The 18,934-nt window shown below is 36.3% G+C and overlaps 1 protein-coding gene across 5 annotated transcripts in view; it reads right to left on the bottom strand.

Moving 5' to 3' along the window:
- The window catches only part of HERC2 (HECT and RLD domain containing E3 ubiquitin protein ligase 2), a 115,297-nt gene that overhangs the window by 18,562 nt on the left and 77,801 nt on the right, over nucleotides 1–18,934 (bottom strand). For 4 of the 5 annotated variants that reach the window (XM_058184925.1, XM_058184924.1, XM_058184927.1 and 1 more), the window contains exons 57-78: nucleotides 18,032–18,143; nucleotides 17,185–17,266; nucleotides 16,926–17,069; nucleotides 15,293–15,383; nucleotides 14,727–14,904; nucleotides 14,217–14,298; nucleotides 13,498–13,669; nucleotides 12,708–12,852; nucleotides 11,408–11,633; nucleotides 10,888–11,059; nucleotides 10,075–10,261; nucleotides 9,471–9,611; nucleotides 8,801–8,992; nucleotides 5,671–5,824; nucleotides 4,704–4,811; nucleotides 3,742–3,873; nucleotides 3,165–3,323; nucleotides 2,958–3,076; nucleotides 2,370–2,495; nucleotides 1,735–1,890; nucleotides 1,344–1,459; nucleotides 1,011–1,209 (exon numbers count right to left, since the gene is read on the bottom strand). In XM_058184925.1, the coding sequence (XP_058040908.1) occupies nucleotides 1,011–1,209; nucleotides 1,344–1,459; nucleotides 1,735–1,890; nucleotides 2,370–2,495; nucleotides 2,958–3,076; nucleotides 3,165–3,323; nucleotides 3,742–3,873; nucleotides 4,704–4,811; nucleotides 5,671–5,824; nucleotides 8,801–8,992; nucleotides 9,471–9,611; nucleotides 10,075–10,261; nucleotides 10,888–11,059; nucleotides 11,408–11,633; nucleotides 12,708–12,852; nucleotides 13,498–13,669; nucleotides 14,217–14,298; nucleotides 14,727–14,904; nucleotides 15,293–15,383; nucleotides 16,926–17,069; nucleotides 17,185–17,266; nucleotides 18,032–18,143 (3,193 nt within the window). The remainder of the gene's footprint in view (nucleotides 1–1,010; nucleotides 1,210–1,343; nucleotides 1,460–1,734; nucleotides 1,891–2,369; nucleotides 2,496–2,957; nucleotides 3,077–3,164; nucleotides 3,324–3,741; nucleotides 3,874–4,703; nucleotides 4,812–5,670; nucleotides 5,825–8,800; nucleotides 8,993–9,470; nucleotides 9,612–10,074; nucleotides 10,262–10,887; nucleotides 11,060–11,407; nucleotides 11,634–12,707; nucleotides 12,853–13,497; nucleotides 13,670–14,216; nucleotides 14,299–14,726; nucleotides 14,905–15,292; nucleotides 15,384–16,925; nucleotides 17,070–17,184; nucleotides 17,267–18,031; nucleotides 18,144–18,934) is intronic. The other variant, XM_058184928.1, reaches the window with a different exon arrangement.

The raw sequence follows: 18,934 nt of genomic DNA, 5'->3' as shown, positions 1-18,934 counted from the left end.
TTATAGCAATAGCACTTAGACTTGTATACTAACTCATAGTGCTTTACAGCCCTCTCTAAGCAATTTACAGAGTCAACATATTGCCCCAACCATCTGGGTCCTCATTTTACCAACCTCAGAAAGATGGAAGGCTGAGTCAACCTTGAGCTGGTCAGGGTTGAACTCCTGGCAGTAGGCAGTTAGCCTACAATACTGCATTTTAACCACTGTACCACCACGGTTTCAGGTATATGGAATGGAATATAACAATATATGCCACACATATATCACAAGAGGGAGTCAAACTATTCTCCAAAGCACCTGAGGGTAGAACAAGAAGCAATGGGTGGAAACTAATCAAGGAGAGAAGCAACTTAGAACTAAGGAGAAATTTCCTGACAGTTAGAACAATTAATCAGTGGAACAACTTGCCTGCAGAAGTTGTATAGGCTCCAACTGGAAATTTTTAAGAAAATGTTGGATAACCATTTGTCTGAAATGGTGTAGGGTTTCCTGCCTGGGCAGGGGGTTGGACTAGAAGACCTCCAAGGTCCCTTCCAACTCTGTTGTTGTTGTTGTTGTTGTTATTTTTACACAAAATGACAGTATACAGTTGTTATTATTATTATTATTATTATTATTATTATTATTATTATTATTATTATTATTATTATTATTATTATTATTACATAGCAGTGTGATTCACTGGATCATTAAAATAGTGATCAATTGCTTTTAATAAGATAATAATTTTCCTTTAATGAATAAATCTTTGGTTTTCATTCACAATACTATTTTTCGCTTTACAGACTCTTTGGGATCTTCCCAATACCACTAATATCTGACATGTTTATATTTTAATTGGTTTTATTGAAAGTTTCAATCCCTGGTTTTATTTCAACAAGCATGCATATTAATGAGGAGAGGAGAGGAGAGGAGAGGAGAGGAGAGGAGAGGAGAGGAGAGGAGAGGAGAGGAGAGGAGAGGAGAGGAGAGGAAAGGGAGATTTTATACATAAATATACTCCTTACCTTCCCATCAGCAGTCACTGCAAAAAGTGTCTGCTCACCACCTATTAACTGTACTGGTCTAAGCGTAGCAAGAGCTTCACACGGTGTAGGAACCTTAACTTTTGCTCCTTCTATACCTCCAAGTTGTCCTCTATGATTATGGCCCCAGCCATATATTGTTCCACTGCCTCCTGCAGAAAGTGTCCAGTCATCTGGTCTCCTGTTAAAGGAAAGAACAAGCAGTTTGACCCTATAAAATTCCCTAAAATCCCAATTCTGTAAATATTTAGAAATGGAATATTGTTTATCAAAAGATTTCTCCAGCCCACCCCAAAAAATATAGCTCCAGAGAACCTGTTCATCCACTGTACAAGTTGTTCATCTTGTTCTCTTTTAAAAACTTCGTGGCTCTCATGCAGAATATCAATATTTTCATGATCTGCCATTAATTCTTGAATTTTCTTGGCAACCTATAATTTAAATAATGGTATTTTGTGATCAGTTGAACTTGAATGTTGTTTGAACTTTTGAGTCTATAATGAGTCATTAAAATCCCATGATGAAATAGGCCAAGTTATGGCAACGGGTCCAATACTGACTGAAACCACATATATCCTCATGGTCTTTACCCAATATAATGTGGATAACTGATTTAAATGTGTATTTATATAACAGATTTTTGTGCATTGTTTTAAGAACCAACATTTAAGTATCCAACTAAACAAACGTTATGTTAAACCAATACCTCATCAAGAAAGAGGCGAGGCAGTGGTGTTCTTTTATCAAGGGCTACAGCAACTCTGGAAGCCATGCAGTATCTTCTATACCAAGCCCATTTGTGTGTCTCTGCACAGCAGGGAAGAGTATCCAATTCCAGATCACAAGCAAGGGCTACAAGCACCTATTACAAATAAAAACAGTGAATTTCAAAAGAACAAACTTTCAACTTTTGTCTGGACCCATCAGATTGATGTTATTACTGGCATCTCCTTGGCTTCATTGTAATTACTGGAGGTGGAGTCACTAGTGGTACTAGTAAATATTATGGCAAGGATTCCATTGATTGAATAAGAAACCACTTTGGTGCATTGAAATACAGTGAAACAATTAAAAATGAAAGTATAAAATCAAAAGATTTTAATTCTTCATTTATTGCACTGCTCTTTATTTAAGGAATAGCAGCACAGTTCATACATGAAAGAAAAAGAATTGATTATTTTAAAGCCCATGACTAGCTTTGTTGCATTCTTCATTTTAATCAAAGAAATTCTACTATATATTCAGATGAAATTTCAGGCTGACCATTCAGGTTTGCTTACAAGCAGTGCTAAAGGATTCCCATTTCTGACTTTTAAATCTTTCCAACCAATGTTAAATTACCTTAAAAAAAGGACTATGAAGCAGTTGTTTGCCACCTCTGACAATGGGATCTTCATAATCAAACTGCCGCTGTAACGCCTCAGGAAGGCCTTTAACTAGAGCAGCTAAGGCACTGCCAGTGAAACTCTGACACACATACACAAACAAACAAAAAAATCAAAAGAATTAGACAGCAGTGATAAGTTTTCTAATGTTGCGTATCAGCTATATCTTACAGCTGAGAGATAATTATCTAGCTTGAAAATATTATCCATCATAGCCTTCTACAATTTATACCAAGGATTGGAAGCATACAACGCATATTTGACAAAGCCAGTAGTCAAGTACAATTTGTCAATATTAGTCAAATAAATCAATTTTTATTTATATTTATTTATGCTTCATATTTCTTAACCACCTATCTCTCTCAGATATCCAGATAATCCCACGTACATTCTGAAATCAAAACGTTGCTCAATTGTACAGCTTAAGAAACAAGAAGGAAAAAGAGACAGAGAGAGATAGGGAGATTTAGACTTATATCTGTATCTCTTAAGATTTAAACCACAGAATTTATGATACTAGTAATGGAAGGCTTAGTAATTTTACCATAGTTCGTGCTTCACCATCATTATCTCCTAGGATTCGATTGATATTAATTGATTGGCCAAACTCAGTAGTCAGTAACTTTCGTAATCTCTGTAAAGCCCACATTCGGTGGCCAGCAGCTACAGGATATACAGAAAAATGCACACAGGCTTAAGAAATGTTTTTTCAGTATTAGAAATCAGAAACTCAATAGAAACGTGAACTCACCTAGAGCACTCAGCTGAGCACATGCAGCTAATGAAGCTGCTAAGCGAGGAACTATGCTCCTGTTAGAAGCAAAATTCAAACGGAAATCCAGTAAACATGTTACCAAATCCATTGACGGACAAGAAAGAATACAGCGATCTGAAAGAAGATCTTTGGGACCTGTAGGAAAAAGTCCAAAATATTAAGCCATTTTCCAATCAAAAATTAGTGCTCATATTTAGAGAAGTAAAACAAACACAATTGAACTGTGTTGGGAAAGTGAATGAAAATGACTTAACAATTCGTGTAAATGCCAACTATACCTGCGATGATTGCAATCCCATTTAATGCTTTATTTGTATCTAAAAAAAACCTTTTATCACAGACATGGCTGCCATCAATGGATGAAAAGCTAACACTGGCTTAGTTTATCATTTTTACGAATTAGATACCAACCATAGTATCTTTAACACAGGAGTAAATCTCTCTTTTTTTATGCTATTTAAGCTGCTTGCTAATAACTCAAGTGAAAAATGAAAAGAACAAATATGCCAGTACAGAGAAATAGTTCTATCCTGAAACAATACATGGGATTCACCTGCAGCTGGCATGATGGGATAAACTGTGAAGCGCCAACCCCATCCATTCACAGAGCCATCACTGATAAATTTCCATTTTAATTCATCACCTGGAATGCGCAGTTCACTAGACCAGTCAGACCATTCACGACCTGAAATATTTAGATAAAGTAGTCAATTTAATCTTTGACCTATTCAGGAAGGGAATCTATTATTTTCGCTCTGCCACATAAAACAGTACAATACATCATGATGATCCTCCAGTCACAACTTTTCATCTTCATTGAAGATTATGACTCCAAATGCAGCAGGTCATTATATAACAATCCAATCAGTCGGGATTTTTTTTTTTCCTGAGACACTTAGGGGCAACACTAAAATGCCTAGAAGAGATGCTCAGGCCCAAACGATTACTCCATTTCAAAACATCTTCCCCTAATACAAGTTTTGCAGATAATCAGAAAACGACATCAACATTAAAAATTAGAACCAACAAAAATAGGCGGTTCAAGAAATTTAAATAGTTGGGACGAAAAATTTTTAGCATATGTTTGTTTTATTTTTAACTATACCTTGTGCTCGTTCCAGGAAGTCGGGGGGGGAGGGGGGTTGTGAAGGGAGGGGGGAGGGGAGGTGGAGGGAAAGGGGGGGGGAAATTTTCTGTAAAACTTTTTGAAGAATAAAAAAAAAAAGCATCTTCCCCAAATACAAGTTTAGCAGATAATCAGAAAACGACATCAACATTAAAAATTAGAATCAACAAAAATAGGCGGTTCAAGAAATTTAAATAGGAGAAAAAATGCCAGAAAGTACAATGTAATGTAGGGAAGGGGGGAGAATTTAATGATTACTTCTAATTTATGAAATGTATCTGAATTAAATATTTTAATTTATTTATGTTACATTTACATACCTTCAACATGAAGTTCATCCACAAAAAATATTTTTTCTAACTTAAAATGTCACATACATATTTCATTACCTGATCTCACAGAAACTATCCGGTTGACTCCATCCATGACAGTGAGAGGATCGTGGCGTCGTTCTGTGGAGCACTGGCGGTCAAATTCTACTCTAAGACCTTCAGCACCTGAAGAATGCATAACAATAATATAATGTATAACAAGAGTAAAATCGAAAGACTCAGAAGGAGGAGGAGAAAGATTTGTTTTCTTTAAATTCTGCATTCATTGTTTAGTTGGATTTAATGATCTTTTCAGGCAAGATAATGAAGCCTTACATGCTGAATATCTGAAACTTAATTGCACAATATTAATTGAAGCGCACAAGGGCCGTGGTAGCTCAGGCTGGTAAGAAGCCTGTTATTAGAACACAGCAGCCTGCAATTACTGCAGGTTCAAGCCCGGCCCAAGGTTGACTCAGCCTTCCATCCTTTATAAGGTAGGTAAAATGAGGACCCAGATTGTTGGGGGGGCAATAAGTTGACTTTGTAAATATACAAATAGAATGAGACTATTGCCTTATACACTGTAAGCCGCCCTGAGTCTTCGGAGAAGGGCGGGATATAAATGTAATTAAATAAAAAAAAAACATAGTTTAGAACCACTACTCCAATCCTAAAGCTAAATTCTAAGTGATTCTTTAATTGTGCTAGTAATAATCTGTAATATGATTTTATTAAGCCAAGATATCTGAATTAATAGATACAGGAACACTGCTTCTAAATTAATCGCACACTGCAACAGCATCATTATGGTACAAGATGCGAATCTTTATATTGCATAGTATTATGCCTGCCCTTTTGCTATCTCTTAGAACTCTGTGGGACCAGGGCTGATCAAGTACGCATTATATGACCTTCACAGCAATCAAGGCATTTTAGATCACTTTCATTAAAGCTAAAACTACTATATATTCCCAATATAACTGACAATGGTAGTACATATCCTATGTCCGATTTCGGGATACTCTTTAAAAGATTTTAGTACCTGGTATTTTAACAGTGCCACTGGTAGAAGTATCATCAGTATATGGATGACTACTTTCTACCACCACTGGCTGAGAAGAGAGACGCCCACTTTGTGAATCAGTTGCCACATCTTCCAACTCAGTAACACACAGTTCCAGCAACATATCAGCCACCTGAAAATAAAGCTTTTTTTTTACTCTGATCTTCAGACAAAATGACTTACAAATTATCAATCATTAATTTTTATCATTATCTAAATATGATTTAGATCCTGGCTTTCTGCCTATTGAATGACTTAACAAAAAAAACCCCCACAAAACTGTTAATTTTTTTAAAAAAAAACTTAACTGAAAATATCTGGCTAAAGAGGAAAGACTAAGCGTTTCTTCTTAAAAGCAGAAAGACTAGGGGGTAGATGAAAATCTCCTTTGCTTGGAACAAGATGAAAGATGGCCCTCTCCTATATTTCTTCCAAGCAGATGTCAAAAAGTGACAAAAGGGTTCCACTGGTCTTAATGTCTTGATAGGATGTCTAGAAAGGCTAAAGCTTTCTATGTTCTTCACCTTGTTGTGCTTGGAAATAACTAACAACCAACAGATGTCTTTTACCATGTGATAATACATTCGTGATAGTGGACACAAGTTAGTGAACCAGCTGCTGTAATCTGTACAAATGCAAACTTTTAGATGCTCAAAGGTAGTTGCACACAGAGTGTACCACAGCACTCAAGGCTAAATGAAACCCATGCATGGCCAACTATTGCCAATTCAACTATTGCAAAACTCTTCAAATAAATTTTTTGCTACACAACACGAAAATCCAAGTTCAAGGAGCTCTTCCAAAAGTGGTAAAACTCTATCAGGTACAGACTGAAATATATCCTACAACCTGTTCTTTAATTATTTATTTATTAAGAAGACTTTTAGATTGTCTGATCTTAATTTTTGCTTGTTTATCCTCACTGAAGAAGCACCAGTAATGCAAATCTACTGCTTCCTTGGAGGAAGATGGTAAGGAACAGTACGGTTAGATCAGAAGAATAATGGTCCTTCACTTCCAAGCACCTGCTAATTTCTCCCAACCTTTTCGTATCAATACTGAACAGCATAGTAGATAATAATAGACATTTATGACATTGTTCATTCCTGTATTCAATGCAGAAATCCAAATTAAAGAATTCACCCCAATTTTACTTATTATCAAAAAGATTTTCTTGACATTGAATCAGAACCTTACTTCCTCAAAACTGATCCCATTATTTCCTGGCCTGTAATCTAGAGTAATCAAGGTCTTATGTCAGGACTTTTTACTGTGTGACAGTGTTCAGATATTAGAGAAGTACTATCAAATATCTTTTGAGACATCTTTCTCAAGATAAAAATACCATAATCTCTCAAACTCTACTTCAATCAATCAATCAATCAGAACAGAGCTGGAAGGGCCCTTGGAGGTCTTCTAGTCCAACCCACTACTCAAGCAGAAGGCCCTATATCAGTGATGGCTAACCTTTTTGTCATCAGCTGCCAGAAGCGGGGGGAGGGGAGGTCACGGGTATGCATGCCCACATCCATAATTCTATGCACCCCACCCCCGCGTATGGGCACATGACACCCCCCGCTCCCTCTTCTGGCATGTGATGGCATGGTGGGCCCGATAGACCTGTTTTTCTCTCTCTCCGGGCTCCAGAGCCTTTCTAGGAGCTTGGGGAGGGCGAAAACAGCCTTCCCCACTCTTGGAGGCCCTCCAGAGGCCGGAAACAGCCCATTTGCCAACTTCCGGTGGGACTGGAAGGCCCGTTTTTTGCTCTCCCCCAGCCTTCAGAGCCTTCCTAGGAGGTTGGGGAGGGTGAAAACAGCCTTCCTCATCCACCCCTCGGAGGCCCTTAGAGCTGAGCTTGCGTGCCCACTGATATGGCTATGCATGCTACCTGTGGCACGCATGCCATAGGTTCGCCATCACAGCCCTAAATCATTCAGACAAGTGGCTGTCCAGTCGCTTCTTAAAAACCTCCAGTGATGAAGCACCCACAGCTTCTGAAAGCAACCTGTCCCACTGGTTAACTGCTTTTACTGTTAGGAAGTTTCTCCTTAATTCCATATTGTTTCTCTCCTTGAGTAGTTTCCATCCATTGTTTCTTATCTTGCCTTCTAGTTCTTTGGAAAATAAATTGACCCCCTCTTCTTTGTGGCAGCCCCTCAAATACTGGAATACTGCTTGTAAGACTTAGCCCCTCAAATACTGGAATTGGCCCTCAAATCCTAGAATACTACTTTTAAGAGTTAGCTGTCAGACCACTAATTATCCATATCATTATTCTATGAACCAACTAGTTTTTCCAAATGTTTCCAAAGCATAAATAAAAGTTGAGAAGCTCTGTTTTGTTATAAATTTCACTGAACAGCTGGTACACTGTCTCTTTTCTCTTATTTTGAGCAAAACCTGAGAACAGTTCTTTGCTGTTTTCACCAAAGGAATACAAGTGAAATAGTCTTCACCTGTAACCAATTTGAGTCATCCTGAGAATTGTTTAATTTGTACTGAAGTTGTTGTTCTTTCCACTTCATCGCTTTCAGGGGAGCAGGGGATAATTTGGCTACAGTGCTCAGAAGCAACAGTGTTTATCATCTGGATTATTTCCCTATTCCAGGGATCAGCCAAAAACATTTTAAAATATCACTAACAGAGGGAAGAGGAAAATTCCTATTCTGAAACCTATCTGGATCTATCAGTAGTATGAGAGGACCATTATTTTTTTATAACTCCAAAGGGATGAAATGAGAGGAAATCGTGATTGTATTTGATTAATCACCAAGATAGATGATCAACCTTGTGCCCTCAAGCATAAACAATACCCAGGAATTATAGTGATTGCATCTTGAAGGCACCGATTGCCTATCCGTTGGGTACGTTACATTACAGATACAACTATTCTCAGTCCTGGACACTTATTCTCTAACTTGGGATGGCCTATTCTTATTTTCTCTTTCTATTTCTCCACTCTTTATACTTTGGTTCATCAACCCTCAAATTTTCAATAGGGGTGTAATAATTAAGACATTAGTAGCACCAAGTAAGCTCTTCAGCATGTTTCAGAGCAGCTAATTAGCAACAAGTACATAATAAATAATGCAGCAACAATTTAACTTACCTGAGGATAAGCTGTACCCATGCCAGACAGCACAGCAGAAAGGACGTCTTTCCCCTTCTCTCCAGCACGTCCTGATACAGCCAACTTCAGTAAGTCAACCATGACTCGGGTATCATCCGGTACCAAGAGACTGGTGAATTCATCCAAGTACTGAGGTTCTGGCCCAGAGACTTTGCTTTGGCTTTCTACATCCTTCAAAATAAAATGGAAGACAAGGCAGAGTACTATAATGATGTGAAAAGAAAAAAGTAGAAATTCCCAACATGTATTAATATTTAGTTTTGGTTTATACAGCTTTAGACACTTATTTCTGATTTAACTATCAAAGTTTTAGCATTTCAAAATATACAGAAAGTTTGCAGAGAAGCTAAATTTAGAAATTTTTAAATAGGAAATACTTTTTCTGAAGCTGATTTTTTATTATTGGAAGATGGTGAAAGCAATTTGTTACTTGACAGCTCTACAGAATTTTATTAATTTACTTTAAATTAAATGTCATAAAACAGGTAAATGCTTTTTGTTATAATTACAGAAGAACAATTACATAAGAAATAAGCATATGACATATCTCATTAGATATTCACTACAAATCTCTCAATCCTCATCTATATTCAATTACTTCTGAAGAAAATCTAGTTAAGTGTGTAATCAGTACAAATGAGGATCTTACTTCTTTGGTTTTGGTCATTGTCTCTGCTATTATACTGGCTGCTCCAGGATCATCTGTGACAGGAATAAAAGGGCGAGATGAAGCTGCTGAAGCAGAGGGGGTCACAGCAGAGGGAGTCAAGGCATCTTCTGCAGAAGCCACCTACATAAGCAGAACAGCAGAGGTCTAATAAGAGAGAGCCTGATAAGGCAGATAGATTAGGACTCTGGAAATCCCCAACTGAAGAATTAAGATCTTGCATTAATACTTAATGACTACCTATAGTTTCTTTTTTGTACACCTCCCACCCAAATCAAAACGAAATATAACAACAATAAACAGCCCCCCTCCAACCAGAGTAAGCTTGAATGCTTTGTTACTTATTTTAATGACCTTTTCAAATCAGATTCTCTTTTTTGAACCTTTCTGGCCTAGATATTTAAACCACGAATTTAACTGAGAAAATTTTAAAATGGCTAATTTTACTCTTAAGTGATTGGAAACTTTTTATTGTAATAGGAGAGTGATCTGTCATACACAATTGGTTTTAAAGCTTACAGGCTAGATTGCAGCCTATAAGTATGGTAAGTGTCTTTATCATAACATATATTTGAGAAAAGATTACCTCCACCCTCCTGTCTTGCCAAGGTGTTGGGCTCTGCCTGTCCTCTGTATCAATTGCTAGCATGCTTTCATCCAGGCTAGGAGCACTGCCTATGCAAGCAAGGTCTGGAGGTGGCGCAGGAGATGAGGACAAACACTCTACTGGTGCAATCATACTTGCAGGCATCAGTGCTCCAACCACAGCATCCCTAAATCAAAAGAAAAAATATTTAACAGATTTTTCTATTGCATTTTACAGGTGTTTTATACTATATGGCAGAAGAGGTACTATCTTCACTATTTTACCTATTCTTCATTTTTTTAAAATTACATTTGATATAGAGTTTGGGACTGTGACAATTTATCTATCAGCAAAATACATACACTTACACAAAGAAGTCTCTCATCCCAAACATTTCAATTGAAGAGTTTAAGATGTAAGTATTTGGCTATCATTTCTTTTCCAAATTTTATTATTTGAAAACCAGTAAGGGACTTGAAGAGTTTTACAAATATTTTCAAGCTCAAAGCTGAAATGACTTGTCAATATTTTCAATGGAATATGCCCAATTATGATTTTAAAAACATCAGACCCAAGAATCAGTCAATAGGATATACATAATTCTGCAATCCACAGAAGTAGCATAGGTAGACTACTTTGTACTGTTACAAAGACATATAAAAAGCTATCTCGAAATATATTGTTTTTAAATTTTCATTGAATAATAATTTTTTCTTCAAAACTTCCTACACGTACTTAATCAAAGCTAATACCCTTGAGTAATTTGATAATTTGTAAATGCATTTACATATATATCTTTATATACATGCGTACCTAGCATACATGATCTGTAGTGCTGTCAGTATATGAGATAATGACTGCTGCTTGGTAAGGTTTCCATCTAATGACAAAAGGATCTTAGCAAGTGAAGGTCGGTTAGATTTAGAGCTGTTTATACCATTGATTTTGTTACTTGAAGCAGAAGAATCGGCATCTGATGGAACACCTAGAGAATAAAAAAGATCTTCAAGCTCAACAAGTGTGGAAAATGATTTATTATAAAATAAAATAAATATTGAAGTCTGAATTCTGCTTATACCAACTATTTCCTGATAAATATCATCAAATCTTTTCCTTACTAAGTATACTGATATCATACATAATTATTTCTCTAGAAGAATTGTACAAGAGGGCAAGCCATGGTTCAGATTTAATGGAACATCATACAATGCTAGTTAAGACCATTATGATTGCTTCCTCTGACTTAAACCAAAACACAGCTGTAATTTCTCTATCTTGCTACTTGCCCATTTATTTATATCTTTAAGGAAAGAAAGATTAAACTTTATGGTACCCAAATAAGATGCGCCTAAAGGGTCCCTTGCAGTTTGAAAGAGAACTGGTTCATGAACAGATGGTGTAGCAACATCCATTGTTGTCCAAGCCACACTATGGGAAGATCCACATGCAACACGGGTTATTTTCTGGCCTTCTAAACCCTGCACCAGAGTGGGCTTTCTGTTGACTGTGGTAGTTCCATTGCCTTGCTGTCCATGATCATTATCACCCCAAGCATATACCTGCCAAAAAATCAAATAATTTTGTACATCATTCTTTCCTGTCGCATACATACGTTACATATTCACTGTACTGCACAAACTAACTGTTTAAGGATTTCAGTATTAAACATTATTAAAGCCTTCATTGTTTTAGCTGGATAGCAAACAAAAAGCATGGAAAATATCTCATTCAACAGGAATAACTTTCAGGGTTTATAAAAATGGCATGCAAATAATGCTAAAATTTTATTTCCTATTAACCAACATTAGAACAAATTATAGGATAGGAATGATCTGTATAGACAAGACTACTGGCTGCCAAAACATTCAATTGTAAATTAAGCATGTATGAATAATAATGCCAGGAAAAATGTTAACGTACTTAGTCCAGCACTTCTACACAGAGTAGTGTTTACTCATATCTGAACAGCATATCTTTTCAGCTATGGTAGTTTCTGGAGAATTCTATTTCCTAAGAGGGACTTGGGACTGCTCCAAAAAGATGAAAATCTCTTTTTAATAGAACATGATATTCCTGCTCTATTTCCACTTAATTTTAATTTACTGACTGAGATTTTTTTAAAAAAATATCTTATGATGTTTTTACATTTCTGTTTCATTTAATAGCACTTTGAATCCCTTGAATTAAAAGTAGATTAATTAATAAATATATTTGTTTTAGAATATTTAAATGTATAATGAAATGAACTGATTGTTCTTAGTAGCTTAGGCAAAAATATCGACAAATTCCCAAATGTGAATTTATTTAGGTTTTTATAACAAACTGCATAGCAAAAAATCTATGTATTTTAGCTATAAAAATGTTTTAAAATCTTAGAAAATATCCTCTAATGCTATTAGAAAAGGGGATTGATGCTTGACCAGGAGGAAAAGAAAAAGAAAAAATATTCAATAGTGGCAATCGTTAATCAGACCATTTTATTGCTATATTCCATACTTCTATATTTACTTACCTACAGCAAAAACCTTAATTAGCTCCTCAATAAGGAAAATTACTCTGTTGTGGTTGTTGTTTTAAATGGGGTTTTATTGTGCCAAATAGTAATCTTCAAAGTAAATTGATTTTTTCCTTACCTGACCAGTGTCTGTGACGGCTAAGCAGTGGAGAGCACCCACAGCTACATGTACTATCTTCTTTCCTCTCAGACCTTCTACTACTTGGGGTTTTCGTACATGAACATCAGTGCCATGTCCTAGCCTAAAGTAGTCTCCTTTGCCCCTAAGGATAGCAAATTCTAATTTTAGAACCCATATGTATTATTAAGCATTTAAAACAAACATAAATGAAAAACTGGAGTTAAAAATAAAGATTTCTGCCTGTCTTTGAGTGGAAGGGAAACAAGGAATAAGTAAAGCCTAGATCTCATAATGATTTTTCCATACTTTATCCAAACCTTCCTTCCCTACTCCATTCATTTTTTTTACAAGTGGTTCTGCAACTGAAGAGAAGGGAATGAAAGGACATTCAAATGAGGGTAAACCTTTTGCTTACAGATTTAAAAGCCACATTCATCTTGTTTCACATTTTTCATGAGGGCATATAAATGAAAGTCATCTTATGTATCCTTTTATATATCAAAGCAAAGAACTAGTAGTGAAGTGCTGGATTTTAATAAAGCCAGTGAAATTTATACCCTTTTAATTCTGCACAGAAAACATGCACAGAAGATGGCATCTCAGTTTCTTGATGGTAAATAATTAATCTCATGAATAGTGTGTGCCATTTCTGTTATAAAATATTCACTATTTCTATTCTGCCTTTTCTACAAATTTAGTTCAGTCTAAGATAATTAGGTAAGAAATCCAACATGAGAAGAACAATATTTGCATATTTAATTTTATCTAATTACTTTAAATGACATACCACGTCCACACTACTCCAGATTTCGTAAGAGCCAAAGAGAACTGAGCTCCACATTCAATCTGACAAACTCCCTGTCCGTTCAGTCTTTCAATGTTCTGAGGAATGTTGCATCCTTCGCTTCCTCCTCGACCCAGTTTTCCAAAATCTCCGTCTCCCCAGGAAAATACTAGACCTAGTAGAATAGACCTGTATTAAAGACTGCAATTGTGATACATCCACAATGTAGGAATGAAAGAAAAGGCAAAAGACCCCATTCCCCTAAAATTGTTACTAGAAATTAGGGGCAAATGTGCTGATGATTACTAAACATTGCAAATGCAAGCTAAACAATACCATGTTTCCCAGAAAATAAGACCCTGTCTTATATATTTTTTTGAACCCTGAAATAAGTGCTTGGCCTTATTGCCATGCACTCAAAAGCCCAATTGGGCTTATTATCAGGGGATGTCTTATTTTGTTAATACCCGGTTTTCCATCAAAACTTGATAAGGTCATAGGAGGGATTGGTTTACGGTGGACTTATGGACAAGTATCTATAAAAACTGTACTATTGATGGAGTGGTCTTTGCACGGGCCTAGCAGGTATGATTCCCATGTCCTTTCTTATGCAAAGAATGAAGCTTTAGCAAATCTCCACCTCAGTATGTGGTTTATTGGGTGTCGCACACCGGGCAGAACCAGTTTTCTGGGACAGAAGCAATTCTAAATGATTTTCTTACCTTCATCTGTCAAAGCCAGAGTCTGAGCATCTCTGCTTCCGCAAGCAACTTGAACGACCCTATGGCCAAGAAGTACTTTAACCTACAACACAGGAAGCAAGTGAACTGAAGCATATTAATTTCAAGAGCTAAAGAAGGTGTTCATTTCAAAATCCCAAATTGTTGACCAATAGAAGTTGATTGGTTACAAATTAAGGCCGTCCTACATGAAGAAAAAACAGGACTCGTCCAAAATGTGTTCCTCTTCCTTTTACTAGGAAGTTACCAAGAAAAGGAAAGCTACTCTTTGTAACATAGGAACAAACCTAACAGCTACTTTCTGGAATAGACACAAACTGTCTTGAAATCTCCTAATCCAAGTAAATATCAAAGAAAGCTTCCACAGAAACTTAATTTGCTCCTTCACTGCCTTTTGAGTGACAGCAATTGGATAGTTTTATTTCATTTTATTTAAAAATGTCCTAAGACAGAGATTTTAAGACAGACAAAGTCCTAAGAATATGGTTTTACCATCTTTGGTTTAAGCTGCGTAGTATTGTCCCCATGTCCTAGTCGGCCATATTCACCAAGCCCCCAGGTATATAATTCTCCACTTGAAGTAATAGCAGCACTATGGGAACTGCCACAGGCAATATCTCGAATACGTTTTGTTTTCAGTGCTTCTATCAGCCTTGGTTTATCACAGTTCCTAAAAATATAAGAGAATCACCCAATTATTATTTGTGGCTTAATCAATTTACTTAGTGAAAGTACACATTAATAATAGAAATATTCTAGTGTATTGAACATTGAATTTTTATCATTTTTAATTTTTTAAGGAGTGTTTGGTAAAATGTCTGTAAAAAATAACCAAATTCTACTTTAATCCTTAAATTACAATTAAGGATTATCACTATCACTAAGCAACTGTCATTAAAATATTGTTATTACTAGCTCTGTATCAAACAAAACCATTTTGAGAACAACTTTATAGTTTTTACTGCTTCCTGATTTGATTATTCAGAACACTCTTCAAAAACTACTGAATTAGGCATAACAATAACCCAGCAATACAAATGCAAAAATAGCATGCTTACATTCTACTGAAATGTCCAAGTTTTCCATCATCTCCTTCTCCCCAGGAGAATACCTTGCCATCAACAGTTAAAGCCATAGCATGGCGACCACCTAGAATGACAGAATACAAAAAAAGGGAGAAAGTAGCATTAAAGGAAGAAAACAAACAAACAAAATGTATCTATTTCAACCTATTTGTCAATAACATTAATTTTGCTGTATGCTCATTTATGACAAAGACCTTATGATACATCATCAATAGTTTTTTCTAATATTAAAAATGATTTGGCTCAATTAGTATAGTCACACTGAAAGTGAATGAGAATTGCACTGAAGAAAATAAAGGGTAAAGAAAGGAAGAAACAAGACACAAGACCAACCACATGGCACACCCTGCCATCAAAAACATTTCAGAAGCTGTAGAACGCAGCTTCTGAGATCTGAAAGTAGGCATTGCACACCACCCAGAGGCTACCATATGAGAACAAATTATGCACTGCAAAAATCAGCTGGAGATATGAGATACTGTAATCTACCAAATCCCTGCATGGACTGTCTCTTTGATTATGTAGGACAGACAGGGAGGAAGCTAACCATCAGACTGCAAGAACACAAGCGAGCGGTCAGACAAGGAGACCCAAACTCATTGGTAGCCTCACATTCCAATGAACAAGGACACGCAATCAATTTTGCAGCTACTAAGATTGTTGGACAAGCAGGCACACAAACAGCCAGGGAAGTGCTTGAAGTCTGGGAAACAGGCCCCACATTAGTCAACAGAAGTGCTGATTTACCACCAGCATATCATGTAGTTAGAAGGCGAGGGCTGGGCAGCACAAGCAAATGACAGCCAACGACTTAAAAGCCAGCCATCAACATATCCCAATCAGCATCTAAAAAGCCACATACAACAGGCACCATATAAATATCACACACAGAGCAACACACACTCTGCTAGAGAGAAGTTCCCTGAAGATGGGCTCCAGCATGAGTCTGAAAGCTTGGAAGACTAAACTTCTGGTCCTGGTGACTGACCCAGACTGGATCCTGCAGCATTATCCTGGGACGTGTATATTCGCCTTCATTCATGAAGAAAATAAACTTGAAAACCCTTTGCAATTCTCAGCTGGACTTAAACCATAATACTGAGAAAAAGTTTTTAATTGTTTCAGTCAAGGAAAAAACAAAAGCACGCACTGTTTTTATATATTTTGCATAATTTTATACAAACTCCCCTTTCTCCAAATGGTATCAGTCTTTCAACTGCTGAAACAAAGAACTTTCCTAGGACTTCCTCTTGAGACCTTATTAACTCAATATGCCAGCATGAGTATCTTATTAAGCGAGAAAGAATGAGCTTTATCTTCATAGTTAAGTCCATTCCCAAATTCATGTCCTCTTTTCTATACCTGAAGAAAGCTTTCCAAGAAGAATCTGTTAAGACTAAACCTTCATGTCTCTTTCGTGTGCAACTTCCTTGTGCTGAGTATAACGGAGAAAAGACCAGCCTGGTGCGTATGCAGTTGTATCTTCCAAAGCATTTCTCATAAACCATCACCAGAAATATACAGTGGAGTAAAAATAAGGTGACATTGCAAAGAAAGTTCCATTTCACTTATTGATTGATTGTCAAGTGTAGAAAAATGTTAGTACCTGAGTGAACAGCAACTTTCTTGACTACATAGTTACTGAGTGCAGTAATCTGTCGAGGAATAGGAACTGTTCCACTTGAGAGGCCTAATCCAAGCCTTCCATTTGTAGCCTCTCCACAGGCATACACTTTACCCTCCACAGTCACTAAAACATAAAGGTAATTTTGGTTCCATGACCATGAAATTGGCACAAGTAAAAGGTGTTGTTTTCAATTTTATCTGATGTAACTTTCGAAGTGCATAGTAAAAAGCTTTCCTACCTGCAAAAAGACTTTTAGAACCGCCAGCTACTTGCACCACATTCAAAGCAGACAGGGTTTCAGAAAAGGAAGGCACTTTGATCTGTAAAACGTAAATAAACAGGAAAATTAACTGCTAAAGCGGACTGATTTATTGCTTTTCACATTCAATAATCTTTATATCCAGCTGGCTATTTTAGATGTTTGAAATAAGTTTTTTTATTTAAGTTTGTTTCTCCCCAGGTACTTTCTTGAGAAATAATTATTTTGAAAAATACATTTCATCAATTATATTGAAGTTCTTCAGTATTCGTTTTGGATAGTCATCACTATGTTTAATTATTCCCTATTCTTCTTACAAACGGTCTTGTTCTGCTATCTGTTAGCAGTGTTCTATCCATTTTTACTTTTCTTTGAAAAGACGGTATTTAGGAGCAGGTTTAGCCACCTTTCCTAGTCTTTTTGCCTAACGTATTTTGAATAATATTCTGATCGTTTAAACCATTCTGCAAGGTACACAGATGTATTATATCCTCCATTTCAAAGCAAATGCCAGTAAAAATGCTCTTATGACTTGTAAATCACAGAAATCACTAAACATTAACATCTGTTCTAGATCTCATTTTATTTTCAAAGCCACAATCCTCAATACAGCCAGCCTTGGTCACTTACATCTGAGACTGTAACAGAAATGCAAAATTTTATGTAATAAGCAACCACCAGTACCAGAAGTCCAAACCAAATACAGCCTACTTGGGCAGCCATCCACTACTTTCCTACTCACAGGTTCCCTCATGTTTTTACTTATGACAGTGAAATCAGGAAACACAATTAATTTCTATACATTTTAATTTTTCAAGATCCAAACCTTAGAACCTTTCAATCCTCCCAGTTGATCTTTATCATTTAAGCCCCAGACAAAGACTTTCGTCCTAATTGAAGCTGCAGATTCGAGGCCTGTAGTCTTCTTTCTAACAAGACTAAGAATACACACAATATATTAGACTGGAAATTTTGTTTAAAAAACAGAAAGGAAAAAAAGGACAATAATCTCTCTTTGATATGTTGATCAACACTACTCTTTCGTATGTATTCATGTTATGTAACAGGACTCAATTATTCATATTAAATATTTAATTTTACAGAAAAAAATATTGGTCCCACATTTATAATTGCCAAAGACAGACACAGACACAAACACAGACACAAAATACCAACTCTCATATTATAGTTTTGGAAGGGCATCCATTTTTCAGCATTTGGTTTGTAACAACAGCTCCATTAAAACTTGTTTTTCAAATTAGGCTAGCTAGAATCTCAATTACAATATGATTAAATGTTTTGGGATTGCTAAAACCATTAGAACCCTGAGAATGTACAATTTTTCTTTTAATTTTGTGCTTGGTATAAAAAATATTATTTCTAAAATATATCCAACTGCCTGAAACCAGCCAGACTCCAGGAGGCTTGTAGCCATGTTTTCACTACCTTCTGTAAAGCCCCTGAGATGGGATGGTACACACTTCAGGGACATGCTGATGCATTCTGTATAGAGAATGCTTGCCCCCGTATTTTTTACTTGTTAATAGGTGGAAGCTCTCAGGAGGCATTTCCTTGATATTCAGTGTAGGCAGAAACTGTTGGAAAAGACAGTCCCTAAGATACCAAGTCCCTGAGCTACATAGGTCTTTATAGGCACTTGGAAACTTGTTGGTACCAATTGCAGCAAAGATGTGACATAACAGTATTAAGGCCAACTGTTAAGCACATA

The sequence above is a fragment of the Ahaetulla prasina genome, chromosome 5, assembly GCF_028640845.1.
Source record: "Ahaetulla prasina isolate Xishuangbanna chromosome 5, ASM2864084v1, whole genome shotgun sequence".
Taxonomy (NCBI): Eukaryota; Metazoa; Chordata; class Lepidosauria; order Squamata; family Colubridae; genus Ahaetulla; species Ahaetulla prasina.
The sequence above is the reverse complement of the archived record's forward strand: the minus strand, read 5'-3'. Positions and strand labels throughout refer to the sequence as shown.